The 26308-nt window shown below is 41.0% G+C and overlaps 1 protein-coding gene across 2 annotated transcripts in view; it reads right to left on the bottom strand.

Moving 5' to 3' along the window:
* Positions 1–2880: 2880 nt before the first annotated feature.
* The window catches only part of ANAPC5 (anaphase promoting complex subunit 5), a 41360-nt gene continuing 17932 nt past the window's right edge, over positions 2881–26308 (bottom strand). For both annotated transcript variants that reach the window (XM_077748010.1, XM_077748009.1), the window contains exons 7-17: positions 25160–25350; positions 22253–22334; positions 21520–21609; positions 19683–19864; positions 18239–18374; positions 14921–14995; positions 12752–12873; positions 12203–12310; positions 11972–12119; positions 3614–3776; positions 2881–3214 (exon numbers count right to left, since the gene is read on the bottom strand). In XM_077748010.1, the coding sequence (XP_077604136.1) occupies positions 3003–3214; positions 3614–3776; positions 11972–12119; positions 12203–12310; positions 12752–12873; positions 14921–14995; positions 18239–18374; positions 19683–19864; positions 21520–21609; positions 22253–22334; positions 25160–25350 (1509 nt within the window). In that variant the 3' untranslated portion in view covers positions 2881–3002. The remainder of the gene's footprint in view (positions 3215–3613; positions 3777–11971; positions 12120–12202; positions 12311–12751; positions 12874–14920; positions 14996–18238; positions 18375–19682; positions 19865–21519; positions 21610–22252; positions 22335–25159; positions 25351–26308) is intronic.

Genomic DNA, 26308 nt, shown 5'->3' with positions numbered 1-26308 from the left:
ATACTCTGTCTCGCTCTCTCAAAAATAAACATTAAAAAAATATATTTTTTTAACTATCCCACCCCATAGGACATCATAAGCTCCTGCCAAGGCTTTGTCTTTTCCTTTAGGAAATGTTCTATGTTCTACTCATGGTGTTCACTGGAATATTCCACTGTCCAAACCTTGAACATCCAGGTAGAGAGAGCAGGATTAATCACGCTGATATACTTAATTCATTGAATTCCTTCCCATTCAACAGGAAAGTAGAAAAACACTGGCAAAAAAAAGGGGGGGGAGGGGAGAGGAGGAAAGAGCCTGGGAAGTTTCCCTTCAATAGGCAGTGAGATTAGTATGTTTATTAGTCTCAAACATAAACAACAGCATAAAAGGAGAAGTCTGCAGGGACACAGATGAAACTCTTCGTTTGTCTTACCTGTGCTATGAGAAAGAAAAAAATCAGTGTAACACCCAAAAACATCAGGGTAAAATGCAAAACGCTCTGAACAAGTAGAAGCATTCAAGGCATATAGGTCAACACGAAGGTGGTCCTTTGATGAGGCTGAGAAGCCTGTACACCAGGACTGAATCCTCACTAGTGAGAGGAGATTAGGCCAACTCTCTGAGGCACTTTGCTCAACTGTAAAATGGTATTGGGCTGACAAGCATTAGAGATGGTATGTGTGGAAGTACCCAGCATAGTGTCTAACCTATACTGCGCAGGAGATAAATGACAACTGGTATTGCTAGTTAGGTGCCCAACAAACTGGAAAAGAATGTACACAAAAACATTACAGTGCTTTTCAAAACTCCAGGAACAAAGAGCTCTAGGGTAATGCAGTGGCTGGGTTGGAATCCCAGCTCTGCAACCTGTCAGCTGTGTGGCCTTGGGCGAATGAGTGACCTAACCTCCTTATGCCTCAATTTCCAGTCTGTTAAATGGAATTGATGCTATTGCCTACTTCTTAGGATTGTTGTAAATATTAATTGTGTTAGTATATTTACATAAATTACAATAGGGCACTCTGTTACGTGTTAAAATATTTGTTTCCATTTGCCCCAGGGCTGGAAACACTCAACACCAAACCTGCTGATAAGAGTTCCCACCATGCCACGCCACTGGCTAGGGTCATTACACTTCTCTCTGTTAAGTTCTCTGGTATAGACCCAAATGGCCACTGGCTATACAGCTTCAATTCCCTCCTCACCAAACCCTTTCCCCATTTAAACAAATTATCATTTTGTTACATTCCGATATTAAACCACCCATAATTACATCTGACCCTTTCCCTACCAAATGCTCCACCAGGAAACAAGCCAATTAGCTGTAACCTAGACAGTTATGAATGTGGGGGTGACTCTGCTGTTTCCAACTTTCCATTTAAGGCCACTATTCCATCCTGAAGGAGACAGACCTCAGCTAATAAATCTAAGTCACAGGTGGCAACAGGCCACAGACTCTTTATATTAGCTAATATAAAGTAACTAATATAATGCATTCAGTTCTACAAGGATGAATGTGCAGGCTGAGGGCTGGGCCGGGCAGGATGGCTTCATGGGCGTGTGAACTCTGTCCCTTACCTGGTTTAATGCTCTACTTAAAAGAGGCTTTGTATTTTTACTTTGCACTGGCCCCCATAAATCATGTAGCTAGTCCTGGTCAGGTCTGATGATTTCTGGGTTTTAATGTTGATGTACGAGGGATCAGCTGAGCAACCGTGTCCCATCTCTTGGGCCTTCTTATGCTGAGACAGAGTGATCACTTCTTAGGCTGGAAATACTGTAGTTTAAATACATGGCCCAAAAGTGACATCAGATGAGAGAATATATTTGGAAGAATAAAAACAAACTGGTAATGGTGGTTACTACCTGGGAGGAAGAATTACTTTTTACTCTACAGCCTTTAAGAGTATTTCATTTTCACTATCTCCATATATAATCTTCCAGATTAATTTAAGATTTTTAAACGTCAACATACCAATTATGGTCTCTATCTCTACACTGAGTCTCTTATTTCCAGAGCAGCTGTCTTTAGCAAGCAAATGTTCTCTATGAGTGGGAGTTGTTTTATACTGTTTCAAAGAGCCCTGGAGATAAATTATTTCCTATCAGAAGGTTTAAATTTAACGGAGAAAGAGCCAATGATAGAAGCTGGAAATTTTGGTTGGTTCCTTGTTGCTGTTTTGGAGTTGAAACACGGTGATTTTCCTGTGAACGCTGAGGGATAAGATAAATTCACAAATAGACAAAGCAGTAACTGGTTCTGGTTAATGGCAGGGTTGAGATACATAAATTAGATACTCTACATATTTGAGTGATAGCACCCACACACCTCTGAGGTTAAGACCTTTCCTTTATTTATAATCCCCTCATTTATAATGAATTCCTAGACTTGTTATCATCATCCCTCATTTATATAGTTAGAGAAGTACACTAATGTAGAAGATAGAAGAAAACAAATACCCAGAACGTGATTGAAATCTGTTTCATGTCATTGGTCCAAAAACCATAAAAAGATATTTTCCTTCTTATTCTCTGGTCAAGAACTAACATGTGCTTACAAGCACACACAGGCCTACCACAACCCCCCAGCTCAGTCCAGCAAATCAGGGAAGCTTCAGAAGGAAAATCCAAGACTTAGAGAAACCTATACTGACCCCCTAGAGAGATCTGCCGATACCCAGAAGAGCTGATGTCTGAGCACAGATGCTAAATACAAATTCCTGTGATGATAGACAATGTGCACAGATTCTAAGAAGATATTGACACCTTTGCTCAGAGAGAATATAATCTTTAACACTTACAATAGCTTATTAATAAAACAGCTGTTTATCAGCAATAAGTTGGTATCTTTTGCTATCAAAAAGGGAGAAAACAAATATGTATACTTTAACAACAATATAAGACAAACTAATCAGAATGCAGTTTATTGACAAGACAGACATCAAATACATCATTTACATGGAGGGAGGGGAAGTCCAAAATCTTATACTCTGTATAGTGGCCCAACAGGGACGCTCTCACTAGAGGTGATTTATCAGGGGCACCCCATGAGAGGGCAGTTCTTGATGTAGCTGCCGGAAGAGCATCGCACATCGGTTCCTCTCCTGGGTCTTCCCCAGGGTATGGTAGAGTCTCGCCTGGAAGTAAACAACATCTCTGATTTGCTCTTTGCAGTCGACCTTGGCAAAATAGTTCTTGGCTTCATTGAGATTCTCGATGGCTGCCTCCAGAGCTGATGAAAAGTGGGAAAATAGCACACATGTTTAACTCAACACTTCACACGTAGTTTTCAAAACCTGACATCTACTTTCATTGATTTAACATGTACCAGAGATACTTTTATACTCTACTCTTTGAGAAGAAAAGAATACACTAGGGTGAGGTTTTAAAAAAGGTCTTTAGTCCTGATTTCCAGATTGGTACTTGGTTCTATAGGGTTAAAATAATCATTCACTTGCCCTCCACCTTCACGCCAAACATGTATTCAAAGCACTTTAAATACTGCATGAAATTTTAACATGTATTTGAGAACTTAAATACTATCCCAGATTTAATGTTTTCTTTCTTCATAACCTAAATTTAATTTTTTTCTGCAGTAGTATTGCCTAGCAATATTTGTATGGTTCCCTACCTTCTGCTTTCTTCAGTGGATCATAAGAAGCTGCTGAAGCCACCTGGCACTTGGCCACCAAGAACATGGCACGGCCTTTGTCCAGGACAGCCCCATCAGCCAAGATGGGCTCAATGGCCATGTGGAGAAGACTTAAGGCCTGTTCTGGGATTCCAAGGATGAGCTGAAAAAGAAACATTGTGGTACTATACATACCCACATCCACTGCCCACTAGAGGAAAGGCTTCATTTCTGGTTCTCTCCTGAGTTGCCATGTCTGGCTTATGTTCTCCCTCACATGTACTAGATTTAACATGCATCACACTCCTAGAAAACACTGTGTGACAGTCCGACTTCAGATTATGATGGATATAGTAGGTAGTAGTTATTCACACTATAGGAAGGTTTTCGTCTTTACAAAAACATTCAGAATGAATATCCTTTAGCTTGATGATTCCAAAGGGTCAAACATACTGTGCAAGAATCATTGGGAGAAAGAGAACCACTAAGAAAAAACTCAAACTATACAGTAAAATAAACAAGAAACATCCATTTAACACAAATGAAACAGTAATGGAAGAACTGAGAAACAAAAAAGATGTAAGACATATAGAAAAAAATAGCAAAATAGAAGTCCTTTCAAATCCATAATTACATTAAATATAAATGAATTAAACTTCTCAGTTAAAAGGCAGAGATTAGCAGAATAGATTTTAAAAAAACATGATCTGACTATATGCTATCTATAAGGAGACTCACTTTAGGTTAAAAGACACAAATAGGCTTAAAAAAAAAAAGACACAAATAGGCTGAAAGTAAAAGGACAGAAAAGAGATATTCCATACAAACAGTAACCAGAAGAGAGTTGGAGTGACTATACTTATATCAGACAAAACAAACTTTAAGTCAAAAACTGTTACAGGAGCACCTGGGTGGCTCAGTCGGTTAAGCGGCCGACTTTGGCTCAGGTCACGGTCTCACGATTCGTGGGTTCAAGCCTCACATCAGGCTCTGTGCTGACTGCTCAGAACCTGGAGCCTGTTTTGGATTCTGTGTCTCCCTCTTTCTCTGTCCCTCCCCTGCTCATGCTCTGTCTCTATTTCTTAAAAATAAATAAAACATTTTAAAAATAGTTTTTAAAAAACTGTTACAAAAGACAAAGGTCATTATATGCTGCTAAAGGGTCAATTCATCAAGAAGACACAATTATAAACACATATACACCAAACAACAGAACCCCAAAATATATGAAGTAAAAACTGACAGAACTGAAGTGAGAAATAGACAATTTAACAACAATAGTTTGGGAGTTCCAGCACTCCACTTTCACTAATGGATAGAACAACTAGACAGAAGATCAGCAAGAAAATATAAGACTTGAATAACACCATGAGCCAGCTAGCCCTAACAATCACTTGTTAGGGAGCACACTCTACTCAACAATGGCAGAATGCATTTTCTTCTTCTCAAGTGCACATGGAACACCTTCCAGATAGATCATATGTTAGGTCACAAAGTAAAAGACTGAAGTCATACAAAGTATCTTCTCTGATTGCATGAAAAAAAATTAGAAGGGAATCTGGAAAATTCATAAATACAGAGAAGTTAAACAACACATCCTTAAATAACTAATAGGTATAAGAATAAATCACAAGGGAAATTAGAAAATACTTTGAGATGAAGACACAAACAACATACCAAAAATTATGGGATACAGTACTCAGAAGAAAATTTATAGCTATAAAGGCATAAATTAAAAAAGCAAAAAGATCTCAAATCAGGAAGTTGAACTTCCACCCTAAGAAACTGAAAAAAAAAGAGGGGTGCCTGGGTGGCTCAGTCTGTTAAGAGTCTGACTCTCGATCTCAGCTCATATCTTGATCTCAGGGTCATGAGTTCAGACCCCACACTGGTCTCCATGCTGGGTGTAGAGCTTGCTTTAAAAAAAAAAAAAAACCAAAGAGGGGCACCTGAGCCCTGGGTGGCTCAGTCGGTTAAGCATCCAACTTCAGTTCAGGTCATGATCTCATGGTTCGTGGGTTTGAGCCCCTTGTCGGGCTCTGTGCTGACAGCTAGCTCAGAGCCTGGAGGCTGTCTTTGGACTCTGTGTCTCCTTCTCTCTCTGATCCTCCCCTGCTCATGCTATCTCTATCTCTCTCCCAAAAATACATAAAACATTTTTTTTTTAATTTTTTAAAGAGAAAAAGAAAAGAAACTGAAGAAAGAGCAAACTACACCCAAAGCTAACAGAGGCAAGAAAATAACAATTAAAGTGAAAATGAACAAAATAGAGAAAAGAAAAACAACAGGATCAATGAAACTAAAAGTTGATCCTTCAAAAGGATCAAGAAAATTGACAAACTGTTAGCTAGACCAAGAAAAAAGAGAGAGAGGACTCAAATGACAAAAATCAGGAATGAAAGTGGGGAGTCAACTAAAAACAACTTTACAGAAATAAAGAGGATTATATGAGAATACTATGAACAACTGTACGCCAACAAATTAGATAAATTAGATAAAATGAACAAATGTCTGGAAAGACACAAATTGCCAAAACTGACTCAAGAAGAAATAGAATATCTAAATGGACCCATGATAAGTAAAGACACTGAAGTGGTAACCAAAAAAATTTCCATAAAGAAGAGCTCAGGACCAAATGGCTTCACTGGTAAATTCTTCCAAACATTTAAAGAATTAACACTAATCCTTCTTATTCTTCCAAAGAAGAGAAGGGAACATTTCTTAACTCACATTGTAAGGCCACTGTTACCGTAATACCAAAGTAAAATAAGGATATCATAAGAAAAGAAAATTACAAACCAATATTCCTTATGACTACAGATGCAAAAATCCTCAACAAATAATACTAGCAAACCAAATCCAATAGCATATTAAAAGGATCATGCACTGTGGCACCTGGATGGCTCAGTTGGTGAAGTGTCCAACTCCTGATTTGGGCTCAGGTTATAATCTTACAGTTGTGAGATCAAGCTTTGCGTTGAGCCCCACACTAGGCTCTGCACTGGCCATGGAGCCTGCTTAAGATTCTCTCTCCCTCTCCCTTTGCCCCTTCCCCCTCCTAAAAAAAAAGTCGTACACCATAACCAAGAAGGATTTATCCCAAGAACACAAGAGTAGTTCAATATGCAAAAATCAATGTAATATACAATATTAATAGAAAAAGAAAAACCACCACATGATCTACTTGATTAATGCAGAAAAAGCACTTCACAAAAACCCAACACCCTTTCATGATAAACATTCAGGGGTAGAAGGGAACTTCCTCAACTAATACTGGTACATCTATGAAAAACCCACAGCTAACATCATGGTTAATAATGAAAGACTGAAATTGTGCCCCTAAGATCAGAAGCAAAAACAAGGATATACATTCTTGCCACTTCTATTCAGCACTGTTCTGAAAGTTCTACATGGGGCAATTGAGCAAGCAAAAGAAATGAAAGGTATTCAAATTGGAACGAAGGAAGTAAAACTCTGTATCTGCAGATGACATGATCTTATATACAGAAAACTTCTAAAGAATCCTTAAAAACCTGTAACAGGTATTAAACAAGTTTGGTAATGTTGCAGGATTTAAGATTAATATATACTAGCAATGAACAATCCAAAAATAAGATTAATTTTTAAAATTCCATTTATGATAGCATCAAAAAGAATAAAATACTTAGGAATAAATTTAACTAAGAAACTGTAAGAATTGTACACTGAAATCTAGAAGACACTGCTAAAGACATTAAAGAAGACCTGGGGGAGGGGGGTTGTCACCTGGATAGCTCAGCTGGTTAAGTGTCTAACTCTTGACTTCAGTTCAGGTCATGATCTCTTGATTCATGAGTTTGAGCCCTGCATCTGGCTCTGCACTAACAGTGTGGAGCCTGCTTGTGATTCTCTCTCTCTCTCTCTCTCTCTCTCTCTCTCTCTCTCTCTCTCTCTTCCCCTCTCTTCCTCTCCCTCTCTCTGCTCCTCCCCTGCTTGCTCTCTCTCTCTCAAAATAAATAAATAAAATAAAAAATAAAAATAAAAAAGAAGTCACTGGGGCATCTGAGTGAGTCAGTTGGTTAAGCATCCAACTCTTGATTTTGGCTCAGGTCATGATCTCATGGTTCACGAGTTTGAGCCCCACACTGGACTCTGTGCTGGCGGCAAAGAATCTGCTTAGGATTTTCTCTCTCCCTTCCTCTCTCTCTGCCCCTCCTGGCCTCAAAATAAATAACTTAAAAAAAAAGAAATAAAGAAGACCTAAAAAAAAGACCCTGTGTTAATGGACCGGAAGAATTAATAGTGTGAAGATGGCAACACTCTCCAAATTCTATAGACTGGAGGGGCGCCTGGGCGGCTTAGTCGGTTAAGCGTCCGACTTTCGCTTAGGTCATGATCTCGCGGTTCGTGGGTTCGAGCCACGCGTCAGGCTCTGTGCTAACAGCCAGCTCAGAGCCTAGAGCCTGTTTCAGTCTGTGACTCCCTCTCTCTCTGACCCTCCCCTGCTCACGCTGTCTCTCTCTCTCTCCTAGAAATTAAAAATATATATATATTTAAAAAAAAAATTCTATAGACTGGATGCATTCCTTATCAAAACTCTAAATACTATTTTTACTGAAATGGACAAGCTAAAATTCATATGGAATTGCAAGAGAATACCAACACCCAAAATGATCTTGAAAAAGAAGCACAAAATTAGAGAACTCTTACTTCCATCCTAATTTTAATTTTACTACAAAAATACAGTCATCAAACAATGTGGTCCTGGCATGAGGGCAGATCAATGGGATAGAACTGAGAGTGCAGAAATAAGCCCATACAGGGGCGCCTGGGTGGCTTAGTCGGTTAAGCGTCCGACTTTCGCTTAGGTCATGATCTCGCGGTTCGTGGGTTCGAGCCCCGCGTCGGGCTCTGTGCTGACTGCCAGCTCAGAGCCTGGAGCCTGTTTCAGAGTCTCTGACTCCCTCTCTCTCTGACCCTCCCCTGCTCACGCTGTCTCTCTCTCTCTCTCTCCTAGAAATAAATAAAACATTTAAAAAAAAAAAAAAAAGAAATAAGCCCATACATTCATGATCAATATTTTTGATAAGGATGCCAAGACTATTCAATGGGAAAAGAATAGTCTTTTCAACACATAGTGCTTGTTGATATCCATATGTGAAAGAAGAAATCTGCACTCCTATCTCATGCCATATATTAAAATTAACTAAAAAATGAGGCCCCCCCAGATGGCTCAGTTGTTTGGGCGTCTGAGTCTTGATTTCAGCTCAGGTCATGATCATATGATTCGTGTGCTTGGGATTCTCTCTCTCCTCTCTCTCTGCCCCTCCCCCCCCAACTCTCTCTCTCAAAATAAACTTAAAAAAATTAACTCAAAATGGATCAAAGACCAGAATGTAAGAGTTAAAACTATTAAAATCCTTAGAAGGAAACATAGGTATAATCTTTGTGAATTTGGATTAAGCAACAGTTTCTTAGGGAGAATACCAAAAGCACAAGCAACAAAAGAAAAAAAGGATAAATTGGATTTCATCAAATTTAAAAACTTCAGTGCATCAAAGGACATGATCAAGAAAGTAAAAAGACAACCCTGAAAGCAGAAAAACATTTGCAAATCATGTATCTGACAAGGGTCTAGTATTCAGAATATACAAAACAGTCTTACAACTGAACATCAAAAAGACAAGAATCCAATTAAAAATGGGTAAAGGACTTAGACATATCTCCAAAGAACATATACAAATGGCCAAAAAGCACACAAAAAGATTCTCAATATCATGAGTTGTTAGAAAAATACAAATCAAAACCACAATGATAGAACTTTATAGTAGGATAGGTATAATACAAAAAAAGGGAAAAAAAGGAAAAAGCAAGTACTGGCAAGGACATGGAGAAACCAGAACCTCATACATTGCTGGTGAGAATATAAGATGGTGCAGTTACTGTGGAAAAATGTGGTGGTTCCACAAAAAGTTAAATATAGAATTATCATATGACCTAGAAATTCTACTCCTAAGTATATCCAAGAGAAGTGAAAACATATAACTACACAAAAACTTATACATGAACGTTAAAAAGCAGCTATTCAGGGGCACCTGCGTAGCTCAGTTGGTTAAGCATCTGACTTTTGATTTCAGCTCAAGTCATGATCTCATGGTTCATGGGATCTAGCTACAAGCTGGGCTCTGCACTGACAGCATAAAAGCCTTCTTGGGATTCTCTCTCTCCCTCTCTCTCTACCTCTTCCCTGCATGCTCTCTCTCAAAATAAATAAATAAACATTAAAAAAAATTTTTTAAAGCAGCTATTTATAATAGCTGACCCAAATGTCCACCAACTGATAGAAGAATGGATAAACAAAATGTAGTCTATCCATCCAATGGAGTATTATTCAGCCATTAAAAAGAATGAAGCGGGGCACCTAAGTGGCTCAGTTGGTTAAGTGTCCAACTCTTGATTTTGACTCAGGTCATGATCTCACAGTTCGTAGGTTCAAGCCCCACTTCAGGATCCATGCTGTTGGTGTGGAGCCTGCCTGGGATTCTCTCTCCCCTCTTTTTGCCTCTCTCTCTCTCTCTCAATAACTAAATAAGTAAATAAATAAATAAGGAATAAAATAAATAAATAATAAAAGGAATGAAGTGGTGACACATATTAAACATTCATTCAACATGAATGAACCCTGAAAACATTACAGTAAGTGAATAAGCCAGACTACACAAGGCCAGATATTGTATGATTCCATTTATTTGAAAGATCCAGAATAGGTAAACCCATTGAGGCAGAGAGTAGACTGGTGGTTGCCAGGGGTTCGGGGGAGGGAGAAATGGGAGTGACTACTTAATGGGTACAAGGTTTCTCTTTGGAATGATGAAAATATTCTGGAATTAAACAGTGTTGATGGTTGCAAAACACTGTAAATATTCTTAAAACCATTGAATTGTACCCTTTAAAATGATTAAAATAGTAAATTTTATGTTATGTGAATTTTATCTTAATTAAGAAAAAAAAATCACTAGAGCTGGAAAACAGATTAGACTCCTCTGCTCCTTCCCTAGAGATTCTGACTCCGTGTTTCAAGGCAAAACCAGATACATAAATATATTTTTTATTTTTATTTGCATATGTTTATTTTTGAGAAAAGGAAAGCACAAGTCGGGGAGGGACAGAGAGAGAAGGAGACAGGATCCAAAGCATGCTCCATGCTTATAGCAGAGAGCCTGATGTGGGGCTTGAACTCAGGAACTATAAGATCATGACCTGAGCTGAAGTCGGATGCTGAACCAAGTGAGCCACCCAGACACCCCTAGATATGTAGCTATTTTTTAAATCTTCCCAATTCTTTTTTATGGTTTTTTGGGTTTGTTTTTTTTTGGAGAGCGCGCGCGCACGCGCACGTAGCGGGGGAGGGGCAGAGAGAGGGGGACAGAGGATCTGAAGCGGGCTCTGCGCTGATAGGCTGACAGCAGCAAGCCTGATGCAGGGCTCAAACTCACAAACCTCGAGATCATGACCTGAGTCAAAGTTGGATGCTCAACCAACTGAGCCACCCAGGTGTGCCTTTTCTGTCTTTCTTTAAAGTTTATTTATTCATTTTGAGAGAGAAAGAGAAAGTGGGAGCAGGGTAGGGACAGATAGACAAAGAGAGAAAGAATCCCAAGCAGGCTCTGTACTGTCGGCACAGAACCAGCTCACCACAGGGCTCGAACCTACAAACCATAACATAAAATCATGACCTGAGCCAAAATCAAGAGTACGACACTCAACCAACTGAGCCACTCAGGTGCCCCTTCCTAATTAATTCTAATGCATGGTTTGGGAAATCTCTGCTTTAGTTAGTAAATTCCCCTAGTGCCAGTGAGTTCAAAATGCATTCATTCAATAAATATTTATTAAAAGCCTACTATGTATAGGTCCTACTAGGTACCAGAGGATACAGCAGGGAGAAAACAGTCTCTTTTCTCACGGGCTTTACATTCCTCAGGGGGAGACAGTAAACAAACATAAAATAACATTTTAACTTCCAAAACCTTTCAATAAACACACAACTTCCTCATTTCTTTATTTATCCCCTTGTTAATCAAGCAGAGCTCTGGGCCAGCTAAATCATTAATACGAGGCAAGTGTCCTCAATGAATGAGTGCATCCCCTTTATTAAATACACGGCTCGATACAGCCAGTGCCCCTGGGAGGTGTCAACTTGCCACCAGGTTCACAACTTCAGACTTCCCTGGAGGGCTTACACGATGGGACTGTATTCCCAGACCTCAATATTAAGAAGTCAAAGCTCATCATTACCCCTTTCAAAACCAAAGAGCAGTAACAGACGAAGCAGTTCTTGAGCACAAATATGTGCTATAAAAACAGAGATCAGCTTACCTGAGCAAAAGCCAAGTTCAGCACCGTCTCAGAGGCCAAGTACTGTAAGCGGTACTCCTTGGAGAGGGCCAGGGCCTGCAGCAGCACGGGCAGCGCAATGGTAGGGGAGGAAGATCGCCAGTATAGCTCGGCCACAGATAGCAGGACGCTGCCCGCAAAGAGGAAGACACGGCATGAGAAGATCCACCACAAAGGACCACGTGCAGGAGATGCTCACGGGACCTCCCTTACCTGATCACCATCTCCGTATTCCTGATTTTCTGACAATGAATCAACAATTTTTGTAAAAGCTTGTGCGCCTCTGACATCTGGTTCTGAGCTTGTAGTACAATTGCTTTTCTGACACGGAAACAAAATAAACACAAACGGTTATGCTAATGTTTTGCCAGGGTTGCAAGTATAGTCGCTTTCAGGGTCAATTAGACTGTAAACCTCCCAAGGGGAAGAACTTTGCCTGATACAATTTTTATTAAAAGAGGAAAAAATAATGTGTGTGTCTGTGTGTGTAAGCACATGTGTATACACCCACCCTGCCACCCACACAAACACACATGTGAGAAAAAGAAGTCTGAAATTATAAATATTAGAATGTTTGTGATTATCTCTGGGTGATACTTATTTTCTCCATATCACTCATCTTTATTTTCTAATTTCCTGTAACAAGTAGAAAAAAAGTTTTTTCCTAAGCTAAAGTTAATAAATTAAGCACACAAAACAAATAAAAATAAAGCCATTTGAGAATTACCTTATTCTGGGGCTGGAGTTTTCAAAGTTTCTCACCTGTACACGCCCTCTATGCTGTTAAGAGCTGTGATTCCTGTAACAAGTGAATCAGCCAAATGGTATTTGCCGTCATTCATTGCTCTGTCAAACTGTATTTTTTGATCACATAGCATCCATAGCTAATAAGAAAAAAATTTTTTGAGAATATAATGCAAGTGTTGACCTCATTATTCAACAGATATAAAAATATTTTAACATTTTTGAGATTTAAAAAAATTTCATAAATATTTCAAGGATGTAAAAAAGCCCTAAGATTTAAGTAACAAATAAATAATAAACATATGTGTTCCAATCACCAACTTTGTCAAAACACAACATTTTGCTTCATTTGCTTCAGATATTATTGCGTACTAATGAAGTCCTTTGCAAATTTCATCCCTTCTTTCTTTGTCCTAAGTAAGCATCTGGGGCACCTAGGTGGCTCACAATTATTAATTGTCTGACTTCGGCTCAGGTCATGATCTTATAGTTTGTGAGTTCGAGCCCCGCTTCTCTCTCTTTCTCTCTCTCTCTCTCTCCTCTCTCTCTCTCTGCTCCTCCTGGGATTCTTTCTCTGCCTCTTGCTCTATGCCAGTCTACAGCAAGCAGTGGAAACACAGGGAGAGGACATACTCACCTTCAATTCAATACAGTGCCCATTTGTTCTTCAAGTGGGTTATACCAATTTACACTTCCCACCAGCAATATGACATTCCTTGTCGCTCCTCATCCTCACCAACACTTGGTACTGTCAGATATTCTACCTTTGGCCAATCTGATAGATACGAAATATCTCATTACTGTTTCCACTTGTACTTCCCTGATTGCCAGCCAGGCTGAGCATCTTGCCATATACCTACTGGCCACATAGGCTTTTTCTGTGAACTGTGAATTGTCTTTTTTTTTTTTTCTTAAACAGCTAGAACTGTCACCAAAACTGTGCCATTACATTAGCACTGCCACAGAACCACCTTAATTCTTTCTTTCCCACATCACCCATAGGTGCTATCTCCTATCTTATGTGCAGACCGTCTTTCCAGCTGGGCACTTTGAATTCAGATCACAAGCTGCTGAGGCAATGATGAGGCCCGAGCACACATCACATGCAGAGGGGCACCCACACTATAGCCAATGCCATGGAGCCAACAATCTGTGGGAGTGGCAGCCTCAAGGACGGGCACTAGGAGATTCCCAGGCCACAGTCTCTTAGGATTTCAAATTCTCTAATCCACTCAAGACTAATCTTGGAAAGGGAAGGAAGGAGAAGGGGCCCCTGTAATAGCTTTCTCAGCCCCATTAGAGATGGATAAAGTACAATACGGAACACAGGGCCTGGGACTGCTTTATAAAACTAATTCAATTCCCTCTAGGTACAACATCTTCCCAAAAGGTTATTTAATTCTGGGAGGAAGAGATTAGAGTTGCCAAGTAAGAGACACAGCACCAAGGTAAGACCTAATTCTTGATCTGTCCATGGACATGGATGATTTCTTTTCTTATTTCCGTAGTTAGAGATACAAGGAATATTGACTTAAAACCATGAAGAAAAAAATTACCCTAAATAAACCTTTAAATCTTTTATCAGAGTTTATTTCTCTGCCTTTTTTTTTTCTTTAATGTTTGTTTATTTTTGAGAAAGAGAGAAAGAGAGCGCAAGCAGGAGAGGGGCAGAGAGAGGGAAAGACACAGAATCCCAAGCAGCCTCCAGGCTCTGAACTGTCAGCACAGAGTTCAACATGGGGCTTGAACTCACGAACTGTGAGATCATGACCTGAGCCAAAATCAAACACTTAACCAAATGAGCCACCCAGGCATCCCTCTGCCTTTTTTGTTTTGAGAGAGAAGTGTGGGAGAGGCAGAGAGAGAGGGAGAGAATCCCAAGCAGCCCCTGTGCTATCAGCCTGGAGCCTGATGCAGGGTTCAATCCCACAAACCCTGAGATCATGACCTGAGCTGAAATCAAGAGTCAGACATGTAAATGACTGAGCCACCCAGGCGCCACTCCTCTGCCTTGCACAGAGCTTAGAGTCTGGTACGCACCTATATTGACCTCAACGCACAGATGACACAGAAAGGAACCAAGACACAAGAAATCGACGGGAGACCCAACATATTCCACTCTGACAACAGTACACTAAAAACAGTTTCTTCGGAAATAAATTGTATGCCATGTGAAAGTCAGATTACCTGGGCATGCTGACTATTTGGCGGGAATCGTTCCTTCAAGTGTTTCAACACTTCCGAAGCTGCAGCAAAACAGCCCTAAGTAGAAACACACGAATTGATGAGCACCCCCGTGTTGAAACCACATCTGCCACACCACTCAAAGGATGTTGCTAGGATTCACCTGCTTGTGGTGCGGCACCCTAGAAGACATGAAGCAGACACTGGCATCCATCAGGGGGTCATTTTTGTTTTTTTAGGTTCTAGTATATTTTGTTCGTTAAAAAAATTTTTTAAATTTTTTAAAATTTATTTTTGAGAGAGAGAGAGAAAGAGAGACAGAGTGCAAGCAGGGGAGGGGCAGAGAGAAGAGGGAGACACAGAATTCGGAGCAGGCTCCAGGCTCTGAGCAAGTTGCATCATCACAGTATTTTATTAGGTAAATGAACTGACACATCAAAATGACCTCCTTGTTTGGGATAGTTTGGTCGTTTCTAGTTTTTGCCATTTTAAGGATGCTGCAGTGAATACCTTGGTGTACACAGCTTTGTGTAACTGTCCATTTGTCCAGTCCTTTCCTTAGGCTGAGACCTTTGAAGTGGAACTGGCTGGTCAAATGGTAGGCGCTCCTAAGCCCTGTGATATACGTTGCTAAACTACCCTCCAAAAATGTACCCAGAACTTTCATACCAATTCTATGCCTTTGTCCTACCACAATATTTAAGCATTGCCTGTTTGATTGGTGAAACTAGTATTTCACTGTATTAATCTGAATTTCTTTAATGACTAGATTGAAAATTCTTCATGTTTTCTCGTCATTTATATTTTTTTCTGTGAATACATGTTCATGTCTTTTTTTAATACCTTTATGTTCTTGGGCTTTTTATAGATTCCACAAGCTTTTCAATGTGTCCCAATCCTGTGATTAGATGATATGCCTTCTGTCTACATAGAAGCTCAGTTAGACCGAAAGTGAACTTTTATTTGAAGTAAATTAAGTATAAATTAAACTGAATTATAATAAAAAGTCAATAATCTTTTTATTCTTATGATTTTAACTGACCAATCTTGCCAATTATTTCCATTGTCTGCCAGAGGGAGTTGGGCATGTGGATCGAGATGGGTTGTCAAAACTTTAGGCCAAGTAGAGAGACATCCATTGCAGTATCCCCCCAAATACCCCTATTGCGACCCACCTCTCCTTAGGCTGGAAGAAGAATACTGGACGGTCTAGAATCACACAAAAAGAGTGAGGGGGCCAGCTGTCTTAGTACTTCCTCTGGGTTATAGGAGGACGGTCAGAATCAGCAATTCAGACCCTATGACTTTTGTAAGTTCACTCATGCTCAAGTCACCACCATACTGAAGTGCAGCACCCAGTTTATTTGGAGGTCAATGTCAGAACACAATTTGAAGTATACATAAAGGAAATAAAAGAGCAAATGGAGACTCATGATAAATCTGCCTTCTCCACAGTTCGCCAACTAAATTTCACAGGTGCCTCTCTAACGTGTGTAATTAAAAATGTGACGATCATCAGCCCCGTGGGTATAGCTACCTGGTTGATGTTCTAATACTAGAAAAGTCTTTCCAAGACAGGTTGAGGAAAAGGGGGGAAGGGACTGAATTGAAATTAAGTAGCCACTGCCTATGTTGTAGCTGTGTGATCCTAAGGCTTCCCAACATATCCTGGCCATCAGAGCCAAGCAACGATGGGTCAGCAGGTTTTTCACATAAGCCTAGGGATGTAAGGGAGATGAAGACAAAAATGCTAATACAGATCCAAACAGCAAGAAAAATCCCCCAGGAAAAATCACAGACTTCTAATAACTGGCCTTGGAGAAAGCTTCAAGGCTTAGATATTGAGCCAAGACCAAGATTTTTATAAAGTAGTTTTTCAGTCCAGAAGAAAAAAAAATCATTTCTACCCTACATATCTCAAAAGGAATCGAAAGGAAGTTACCCACTGTGTAAGGCTGGGGTCAGTGATGAGAATCTGACTTCAAACAGCCATATGGGAAAACTTAAAGTGGATGAATTGTATGGCGTGTGAATTATATCTCAATAAAGTTGTTAGGGAAAAAAACATCATAGGAGGCTCACATCAGATACTTAACTAAAGGTTCACGGACTCATTCATTACCAGATGCTCCACTTAACCATGGTACCAGAAGAGGTAAAGAGGAGATGTTAAAGAGGTTCCAGTGCCATTAACGGGGGCGGGGCGGGGGGGGGNACAAGAATGAGATGAACATGGAGATTCCTGGGGGAAAGCAAATGGCAAGTGCAGCTGGCTGCTGTTTTGATGTCAGAAAGTGTGGGTGATGCTTCCCAGGTACAGGAAGAAGGCAGCTGATGAAGGTGCATGTGGGACCCATCAGCCAGAGCCCATCTATCCCTTTGTTTCCACAGATACTGAAAGGATAGTAAAATGTTAAAATAAGTTTAGTAGAGGCAAGTATTTACAGACTTCTGAAAGGGTGGACACCATCCAAAGATCCTCAGACTGCAGATTAGGGAACACTGAGTGCTATCATACAACCTAACAATAATGGATGCCACAGAGTAGAGGAGAAATGTCATACGATCAAGGAAATGCACCTATAGCCAAGGCAGTGTTTAGTGAGGTAGAGCGCTTGGGTAAGAAGTTTCCCTCACTTCTTTCCCATGAAAGGAGACATTTTGGAGCAAAGGAGAGACAAAGCCTCGAGCAGCAGGAGAGACCCTTTAATCAATCCCCTATAAACACAATCATGTAAAATTACAAGGTTACATCCAATTCCCACTGTTCTTCTTAGGAGCCAATCAGACTTGGACTGGAGACTTAACATTAACTGATGTGGATATAGGACTTAGCTCTCTGGATCTCAGTTTCTTGTTCTGTGAAATAGGGAGAGTAATAAGGCTGAGCATAATGGGGCTATTATAAGGATTCAGTAAGATAATACAAGTCAAAACCCAAGCACAGAGCCTGGCACAAAACAAAGGTACATCAAACACCAGCTATTACCTTTAGCAATACTTCTATTATCCTTTTCCAGTTCCTAAACATGCATAGCTCTACTACCTTAAATTTCAAAGATCCCTTTTTATTCCATTTGCTATATGAAAAAATAGCTGGCCTCTTATTCCCCTCGCCAATGCCATAAGAGATCCCAAGTTCAACAAGCTTTGTAGACTCCACACCCAGTCCATCTCCGCTGACGGGAATTTACCCTTCCAGACCCTTGCATCCAACCAAACCCGTCCAAGACATACCCAGTGCTTTTCTCAAGCAGCAGAGGAAAGAAATGGCAGAATGCCCAGTGCCCCGGGAGCACAGAGGCCCAGCCGCCTGCCTACCTGCTCTGCATGCAGCTCTGCGAGATGGCAGAGGGCGACGGCAAACGACTCTGTGTTGTTCTGCTGCACGCCTGCATTCACCGACTCCAGGCTGTTCATGCTCAGCAACATCTGGGCTTGCTGCAGGGCCATGGTGCTGGGTGAGGACACAGACAGGAACTCCCTTCAGTCAAGAGACCCAGGCTGCCCCTCAGCCACACCCCACAACTACTTGAGTGGAAATAAAAGGGAGGTGAGCCCCTCTGCAGGCTCTGGCTTAATGGGAGCGGCTGCCTCCCACCGTCCGCCTTCCTGACTTCAGCACAGGGAGAGCGGAAAAGCACCCTGGGTGTGCAGCCCCAAAGGAAACATGGAGAGGTCATGGCACAACTGAAAGTTCCAAGCCTCAGACCCCCCAAGTGCCTCTAATTTTCCCTGTGGTCACAGCATGTTAGTTAGTTTTCACGGATAAATTCAGACCTGATGCCATCCCGGCACCAGCTGCTCGGGCAGTGCAAGCAGTGGCCAGTGTCCGCAGCTGTCTCAGAGCACGTCATGCCAAAAAATCATCTCAAGCACAAAAACAAGACTGGCGAAGGAGGCGCTTCCTGTCATTAGCGAATTCCTAGAAAGAGCAGATTGTCTAGGTGGGCAGTGAGGTAGTGACAGGGTTCCAGGATTCAAAACCTGGTTCATGAAGTTGATTTCCAAGCTAAATGAGGCCAAATGGAAAATTAAACCTGGGACCAGAGACACTTCAGAGAACACACCTTGGTTAACAGAGAAGCTCAGCCCGAGAACGTGGCCCATGCCTCCCGTGGACAGGAAGAGGCATTCTAGAGATTCCCATCTCAGACCACAGGGGCAGGTGCTTGGAGTCAGACCACCGGGGTCTGAGCCTTGGCTCTGTCACTTACTAATGGCATTTGTGATCTTGGGCAGACCAGATGTGTGAACCTGGGAGCTCACTGACCAGGTACCTCACAGAGCAGTTGGGAGGAATAAATATGAATGAGCCTAGGGAAGAACTCTTTGAAGTCTGTGCAAAGTACAAAGTGTTTTAGAACTATAAGCATTTTCGGGGCACCTGGGTGGCTCAGTCGGTTAAGCGCCGACTTCGGCTCAGGTCATGATCTCACGGTTTGTGGGTTCGAGCCCTGCGTCGGGCTCTGTGCTGACAGCTAGCTCAGAGCCTGGAGGCTGCTTCACATTCTGTATCTCCCTCTCTCTGACCCTTCCCTGCTCACGCTGTCTCTCTCTTTCTCTTAGAAATAAAAAATTAAAAAAAAAAATTACAACTTAAAAAAACTATAAGCATTTTTCTTTAATCCCCTGCATGAACAACTTTCATCAGAGGGGGAAATGACTTGCCCGTTTGGCCTTGCATAGAACCACTCTGCTAACTTCTGCTCATCGCTGGAAGGATTCATGCCCTTCGGCCTTGACGGTCGGCTTAAAGACCCACCTGCGGCCATAGAGTCTCCAGATGGCCGTTTTCTGTGCGATGCTGATATCGATGAGCTCTGACAGGCTGTGTTTCCAGTGTAGGAGGTCAGAGTCCTTTAGGGCATCCATCAATTTGTTTGCCGTCTTCCCAGCAAAAGCCCTCTGCTGAACGAGGGACTGGATTCCCAGGGAGGCTAGGTACTGAGGGGACAGACATACCCATGATGCAAGGTAGAGATGACATGACAGAATTTGTTTCGGTCTTCAGAAATTTGGCATATTTCACGTTTCAGCACACATAAACTGAAAGCATTATTTAAAAGGAAAATATCTGACCCTAACCCATATGAAATGTGTTCCCAAAAAACTAGAGCAGGAAGAAAAGCGGATGGTATACCTGGAAGAGACAGGGCTTTGACAAAAAAGGAGCCTGGACTTAAACACTGTCCCTGCCATTTATTCTGTTACCCAAGGGTCAGTTAGCTTCCTAGCCAGCCTCAGCTTCCTCATCTGTAAAATGGGCATCAACTCTACCATAAAAATATATTGTAAAAATTAAAAGAGTATGTGTCAAACAGTGCTGGGCACATTTTAGAGTAGGAGATTTTTTAAAGGATGCCTATTATGAGCATAATTATCTTATCATTAATTTCTGGTATAATTTTCAAAGATGAAAGCACAACTTTAAAAAGTCAGCTCAGGGGCACTTGCGTGGCTCAGTCAGTTAAATATCAGACTCATGATTTTAGCTCAGGTCACGACCTCACGGTCCGTGAGATGAAGCCCCGCATCAGGGCTTTTCTCTCCCTCCCTCTCTGACTCTCCCCAGATCGTGCTCTCTCTCTGTCTGTCTCTGTCTCTCTTGCACACTCTCAAATAACTTTAAAAAAAAAAAGTCAGCTTAAATTCATAACAAAAATTGTACTTAATGAAGTCTATCATTTATTTTAAGGGGCACCTTACTTTCGTCATTATAATCAATTCTGTAGTTTCCTTTCCCAAAATGAGTCAAATGGATAATTTACAGATTTAAAAAGGATATACAGGTGTCAACTGTACTTTAATTTAAAAAAATATATACATTAAATTATTACACGTATTACTTTCAGTTTTTCTGAACCTTGCTGCAAACCTCATAAGACGGAATGCTTAAATAGTCTCACTACCCATCATGCAGCTGTCAGCAGATGTTTCTGAGACAGAAGAAGGTTCTCTGAGCAACAGTAATCTAGATTCTGACCATCATTACTACTACATGTACAGAGACTATGCCCTTTCACTGCCCCTGAGTATTTACCACCAAGGACTATAAATCAGGCTGTTTCTTGTCACTCAAAATAAGAAAACACAAATGTTCCTCTCAGGTTTACTGTTCCTGGCTTTGTTTACTTTTAGAACAAGGATCAGCAAACGTTCTATAAAGGGCCAGGTAGTAAATAATTTAGGCTTTGTGGCCACATTTGGTCTGTCACATATTCTTCTTTGTTGTTGTTGTTTTTACCCCCAACTATTTAAAAATGTAAAACCCATTCTTAGCTTGAGGGACACATAAAAGCTGGCAGCAAGCCAGATTTGACCCAGGGGTTGCAGAGTTTGCCAATCCCTGATTTAAAAATAAGCCTTTCCTGAAAGTTTTCTAAGTAAATATGTGGAAGTCGATGCTGATCAATAAACTAAACAAGGACCTCATCAAATTGATAAATGGAACTTTTATAGATGCTATTAAGATAAAGGGAGCAGGGAGAAACCCTTCAAATACAATTTAGTGATTTGATTAATAATTAAGGTCATATGAAACTACCAAGAATAAAACCACACCACTTATTTAAATAATCTCACAGGGAGATGAGCCTTACCGGTAACCCAAAATGTACTGCCTTCTTCACAGAATGCTCTAGCAGAACATAGCTGTCGGATCTCTTCTGCCCCAGTACATACAGCCAGCTCTGTAGGAGAAATCATCAGGATATATTCTAACTGTGATAATGCTTAATGATACCTATTCAAGTATCAGTGTGGTTATAAGAAAGATTTAACAAGAGACCAGACAAATCCTCTAAAATTCTCTTTCATGAAGTATGAACCTAAATGAAAACTGTTGAACACATTAAAACTGTCAGACTGAAATAAATAAGCCATTGAGCCTCACCTCTGATGGCAGTGAGGGGCAAATATTACAGGAAAAAAAAACCCATAAAGCCCCCATATAGCCTTTAACTGAGAAATCGAGATTCTCAGGGGCTGTTAGATGAAGTGTGTGTTCTACCTATGCTTGGTGTTTATGCTTTCACAAGACGACGTCTCATCCAGTTACTAGGTGCTGTATACACCTTTTTGTTAATGCCAATGTTTACTGTGGTAGCTTTGCATTAATGTATGTAGAAAAGAAAATCCCCCTCAAAGCAAAACAGAGACGGTGAATTAAGAAAGATAATAATGATGGGCTGCCTTTTCTGAATTTCCATAACCACCTAACTAGTCTCATTGCTAGGGACGTTCCAATGGCAAGACAACCCATTTTGAATGGGCCCTTCAGAAGACCAACTCAACTCAGGGGCATAACTTCCGGGACAGAAGGGGGTGGCTCACCAAGCAATGCTGGAGACACACATGATCGTTGGACTCCTGGGCAATCCTAATCGCCTCCTGCAGGGCGAGCTCTGCCTGCTGACTAGAGACAGACTGAACATTAATAACTCGTTAACAATCACAAACATGTTCAAGCATCTTAACAGGAAGGCGTCTGTACAGTATTTCATCTGAGGTTGGGAGTCGTAACAATGAGCTTATTCCCTCAGGAGCACTTCCTCCCCCCGCAGTGAGAAACATTAACAGAGGAGACACAGAACATGTCCGTTCTAAGGTGGATTTCTACTACAAAGGGCAAGGAAGGGCTTTTCTTGATCTCAGCTCTTAAGATTTTTATTTTAGTTGTTTACCACTGGGAGGATGAACAAGGAGAGGATACAGCATTTCACTCTTCACTACACCCCCTTCTGCATTATATGAATTTTTTTTTTACAATGGCATTTGATAATTTTGTATTTTTTTCAAAACTAGTTTGAAAAAGTATTTTGAGGATACTTACCTCTGAGATTTTTTTCCTGCTGACATGGTTCCCCTCTATCTGGGAGATCTGCCCTCATCTCAAAATCTGCAGAAATTCAGCCAACTCTCGTTGGCCCTACTGAGCTCTCACCTCTGAAAACACCCACAGAAAGCAATCTGCAATCCACCTTGAGTTCTCAATTAAATACTACTGTTTATCACTTTCTACTTATTTAATCTATATTAATTTTATCTCTTCAACTACTTTATAAGCCTTTAGAGGGCAAGCTCTTAAACTTTGGGTTTTCCAGTGGCGAGTCACAGAAAAGAAGTTCATAAATGCAGGGTTACCGAAGACCTCAAAATAGAATCAGAAAGTCTATGGTATCACTTATTTAGGAAACATTTACATACATAAAAGAATTTTCTTCCAACTTGAGCATCAGCCTCACACAATCCATTTTAACTGGGGAGAGCTGATGTGTTCCTCAATAACCACTTGTTTGAATAAAGAAACCAGATACGTCTACCAAAAGGTAGATTCCCATGTAGATTAAAGACTGCTTTAAATCTCTATTCAAACATTAGGTTAGTAGGGGCGCCTGGGTGACTCAGTCAGTTAAGCGTCTGACTTCGGCTCAGGTCATGATATCACAGTTCATGGGTTCAAGCCTTGCGTCAGGCTCTGTGCTGACAGCTCAGAGCCTGGAGACTGCTTCAGATTCTGTGTCTCCCTCTCTCTCTGACCCTCCCCTGCTCACGCTGTCTCTCTCTCTCTCAGAAATAAATTAAAATAAATAAATAAATAATAAAAATAAAATAAGACAATCAGAAATTACCAGAGGAACACCTGGGTGGCTCAGTTGGTTGAGACTCTGACTCTTGATTTCTGCTCAGGTCATGATCCCAGAATTGTGGGATCGAGCTATGTCGGTCTCTGCACTGGGCTTAGAGCCTGCTTAGGATTCTCTCTCTCTCTCAGGGCACCTGGATAGCTCAGGTGATTAAGCATCCAACTCCTGATTTTGGCTGAGGTCATGATTTCAGTTTCTTGAGTTTGAGCCAGAGCCTGCTTGGGATTCTCTGCCCCTCCCCCACTCATACTCTCTCTCAAAATAAATAAAAGTTTCTCTCTCTCTCCCTCTGCCCACCTCCCCCACTCACTCTTTCTCTAAAATAAATAATAATAAATAAATAAATAAATAAAATTAATAGAATTTCTGACCTATACAGCAAGCAGTAGAAGTCTCAACTCTTGAACTCTGGACACCATATTTCCATTAACATACCCTACAGTCTCTATTCATTTTTTAAAAAATTTTTTAATATTTATATAACTTTTGAGAGACAGAGCGTGAACAGTGGAGGGGTAGAGAGAGAGAGACATGGAATCCAAAGAAGGCTCCAGATTATCAGCACAGAGCCTGACGCAGGGCCCCAACCCACAGACTGTGAGATTGTGACCTGAGCTGAAGCTGGTGGCTTAACCGAATGAGCCACCCAGGCGCCCCTACAGACTCTATTCAAAGATGCCTATAGCCGAGACCACACTTCTCTCAAATGGGAAAAAGTCACAGAGGGCAGGGAGATCCTTTCAATTAATAATTCCCTGCTTTTTCACCCTTATTCACAGTATTTCATTATTTCTAAAATAGCCTCCATGTTTTAAGATTTCACTGATATAACTCTATTTACTAAATAATTGGGCAATTTTCTTATTTTTATTCATCGAAATCATAAGCATATCTTAGCAATGGCATAATCCAGTGTTACCTCACCGAGCTGCCTGAATTCTGGCCAAAAGCACAAATATGTGGCTTTTAATGAGCCCTATAGTGTTTTATCCAGTAAAGGTACAACTTCCTTTTGGCTTGTTGAAATAACTGAAAATAGCTTTTGTATCCCCATTATTACCCCCAAAAAATCCTTTTGGGAATCTCTGGCCTAATGACCTAATTTCCTTTTAATTCAATGGCTGTTCTGAGAAGTAACGAAAGAGGCCATGCACTAGCCAGTAATGCTCACTAGTGACACCAGGGGGCAGACTGCTTAAGCAGAAGGTTTTCATTAACTGCTGTCTAGGGAGCTTCCCTTGGGAAATTATTGACAAGCCCAGGTAGGACGGTATCTTTCTTTTCTTCTCTTCTCCTTCCCCTTCTTTTTAAATTTATTTTGAGAGAGAGACTGCATGCAAGCAGGAAATGGGCAGAGAGAAAGAGAGAGAGAATTCCAAGCAGGCTCCGCTGTCAGTGCAGATCCAGACGGGAGCTCAATCCCACCAACCATGAGACTGTGACCTGAGCCAAAAATCAAGGGTTCCAGGTTTAACTGACTGAGCCACCCAGGCGCCCCTTTTTATTTTTCAATACTGCATTTAAACCCCCAATTCCGTTAACATGTAAGAGTTGATCTCTCCAGGTCTACAGAAACAAAAACCTATCAACTCACTAGTGACCGAAGCGGCAGTGCAGGGCGGCCAGGTTCAGCGCGGCATATCGCAGGCTCCGACCGTAGCCCTCCTCCCCATTGCTTTTGCTTTCGGCCCCGGTAAGAATCAGGCGATCAAAATAATGAAGGAGGCTGTGTGTTGAACTGAAAACATCTTGGACCCGGAGGTTGTTTAAGTAGCTGAGATAGTGCTGAAACAAGAAACAATCCACATATTTTAAGTGTTTGGCTTCCTCCAGCTTGAGACTAATTCAGAGCATCCAGCTAGCTGCAAATACTTGTGTTCCCCTGCCCTCAGCGCAAGAGGGGTTAGCTTCATCTTTGTCCCACTGGCAGGATAAAGCAAGTTCAAGACACAGTGGTTTGTTTCCTCGCTAGGAATGGGCTAGGAAGTCCTCAAATGAAAAATGGGAGCCCCATTAGGATCTGTGTCAGAGTTTTATGCCAAATATACATCCACTATGGCATTGGTTATATTAGGACCCATGGGTGATGGAGGGGGGGTTATTTACCTACCTCATGTATTAAGGAATACTGTGAGCTCAAATATAAAAATTTTTTAATTTTTTAAATGTATATTTATTTATTTTGATAGAGAAAGAGAGAGAGCAGGGGGAGGGGCAGATAGAGAAGGAGACAGAATCCTAAGCAGGCTCCGCACTGTCAGCATGGAGCCTGATAATGGTGCTCAAACCCATGAACCAAGAGATCATGACCTGAGCAAACTCCAGAGTGAGACACTTAACGAGTGAGCCACCCAGGCACCCTTCAAATATAAAAATTTTACAATCTGAATTCATATAAAATTATAAAGGGCCCCTGGGTGGCTCAGTCATTAAGCGCACAACTTCAGTTCAGGTCATGATCTCACAGTTCATGAGTTCAAGCCCCACACTGGGCTCTGTGATGACAGCCCAGAGCCTGGAGCCTGCTTCAGATTCTGTGTCTCCCTCTCTCTGCCCCTCCCCCACTCGTGCTCTGTTCTTTCTCTCTCAAAAATAAATAAACATCTTTTTAATTTTAAAAATCAATTTTTTCCTCTAATAAAATGAATTTCTCTAAATATCCAAGTCAAAACACAGTGAGTGTAACTAGTTTACTAAGTTAATTGTCATGTATTTTGACACTATTTTCATTTCACTTGATTCA

The sequence above is a fragment of the Crocuta crocuta genome, unplaced genomic scaffold (assembly GCF_008692635.1).
Source record: "Crocuta crocuta isolate KB4526 unplaced genomic scaffold, BGI_CrCroc_1.0 scaffold29, whole genome shotgun sequence".
NCBI classification, from domain to species: Eukaryota; Metazoa; Chordata; class Mammalia; order Carnivora; family Hyaenidae; genus Crocuta; species Crocuta crocuta.
Note: the sequence above shows the minus strand (reverse complement) of the source record. Positions and strands in the feature narration are given on the sequence as shown.